Source organism: Eurypyga helias, unplaced genomic scaffold (genome assembly GCF_000690775.1).
Source record: "Eurypyga helias isolate BGI_N326 unplaced genomic scaffold, ASM69077v1 scaffold32796, whole genome shotgun sequence".
NCBI classification, from domain to species: Eukaryota; Metazoa; Chordata; class Aves; order Eurypygiformes; family Eurypygidae; genus Eurypyga; species Eurypyga helias.
The window spans coordinates 1,190-1,568 of record NW_010259049.1 but is presented as its reverse complement, the minus strand read 5'-3'; the positions used below and the strand labels follow the sequence as shown (position 1 = coordinate 1,568).

At 51.7% G+C, this 379-nt stretch overlaps 1 protein-coding gene across 1 annotated transcript in view; it reads left to right on the top strand.

The window, feature by feature from the left end:
• Positions 1 to 60: 60 nt before the first annotated feature.
• The window catches only part of LOC104511815 (ribonuclease P protein subunit p25-like protein), a 574-nt gene continuing 255 nt past the window's right edge, over positions 61 to 379 (top strand). Inside the window, 1 exon segment of the mRNA XM_010154568.1 lies at positions 61 to 379. This exon segment is cut by the window's right edge and continues 11 nt beyond it. Coding sequence (XP_010152870.1) covers positions 61 to 379 — 319 coding nt within the window.

Below are 379 nucleotides of genomic sequence, written 5' to 3'. Positions count from 1 at the left end.
TGCAGCCATGACAGTGGGAGTCGGCATTAATGGATCCGTTTTCCTTTCCGTTTCTGCAGAATGGAGAACTACAAGAAGACCAAAATTGTGGAGAAACCTTGTCCTCTGCCTTTCACCGACCTGCCCCCCGATATCATTGAAATGAAAGTGAAGGACGGGAGCAAAATCAGGAACTTGATGGGCTATGCCATCGGCAAGATGGAGCTGGACTCGGTGAGGCAGATTGTTTTCTCTGGCTCGGGCAAGGCGGTCAGCAAGACCATTACCTGTGTGGAGATCATGAAGCGAAGGCTCAAAGAGCTGCACCAGATCACCAAAGTGCTCTTCAGACAGATCGAAGAGATCTGGGAACCCATTGTGCCCGAGGCAGGCCTCGACG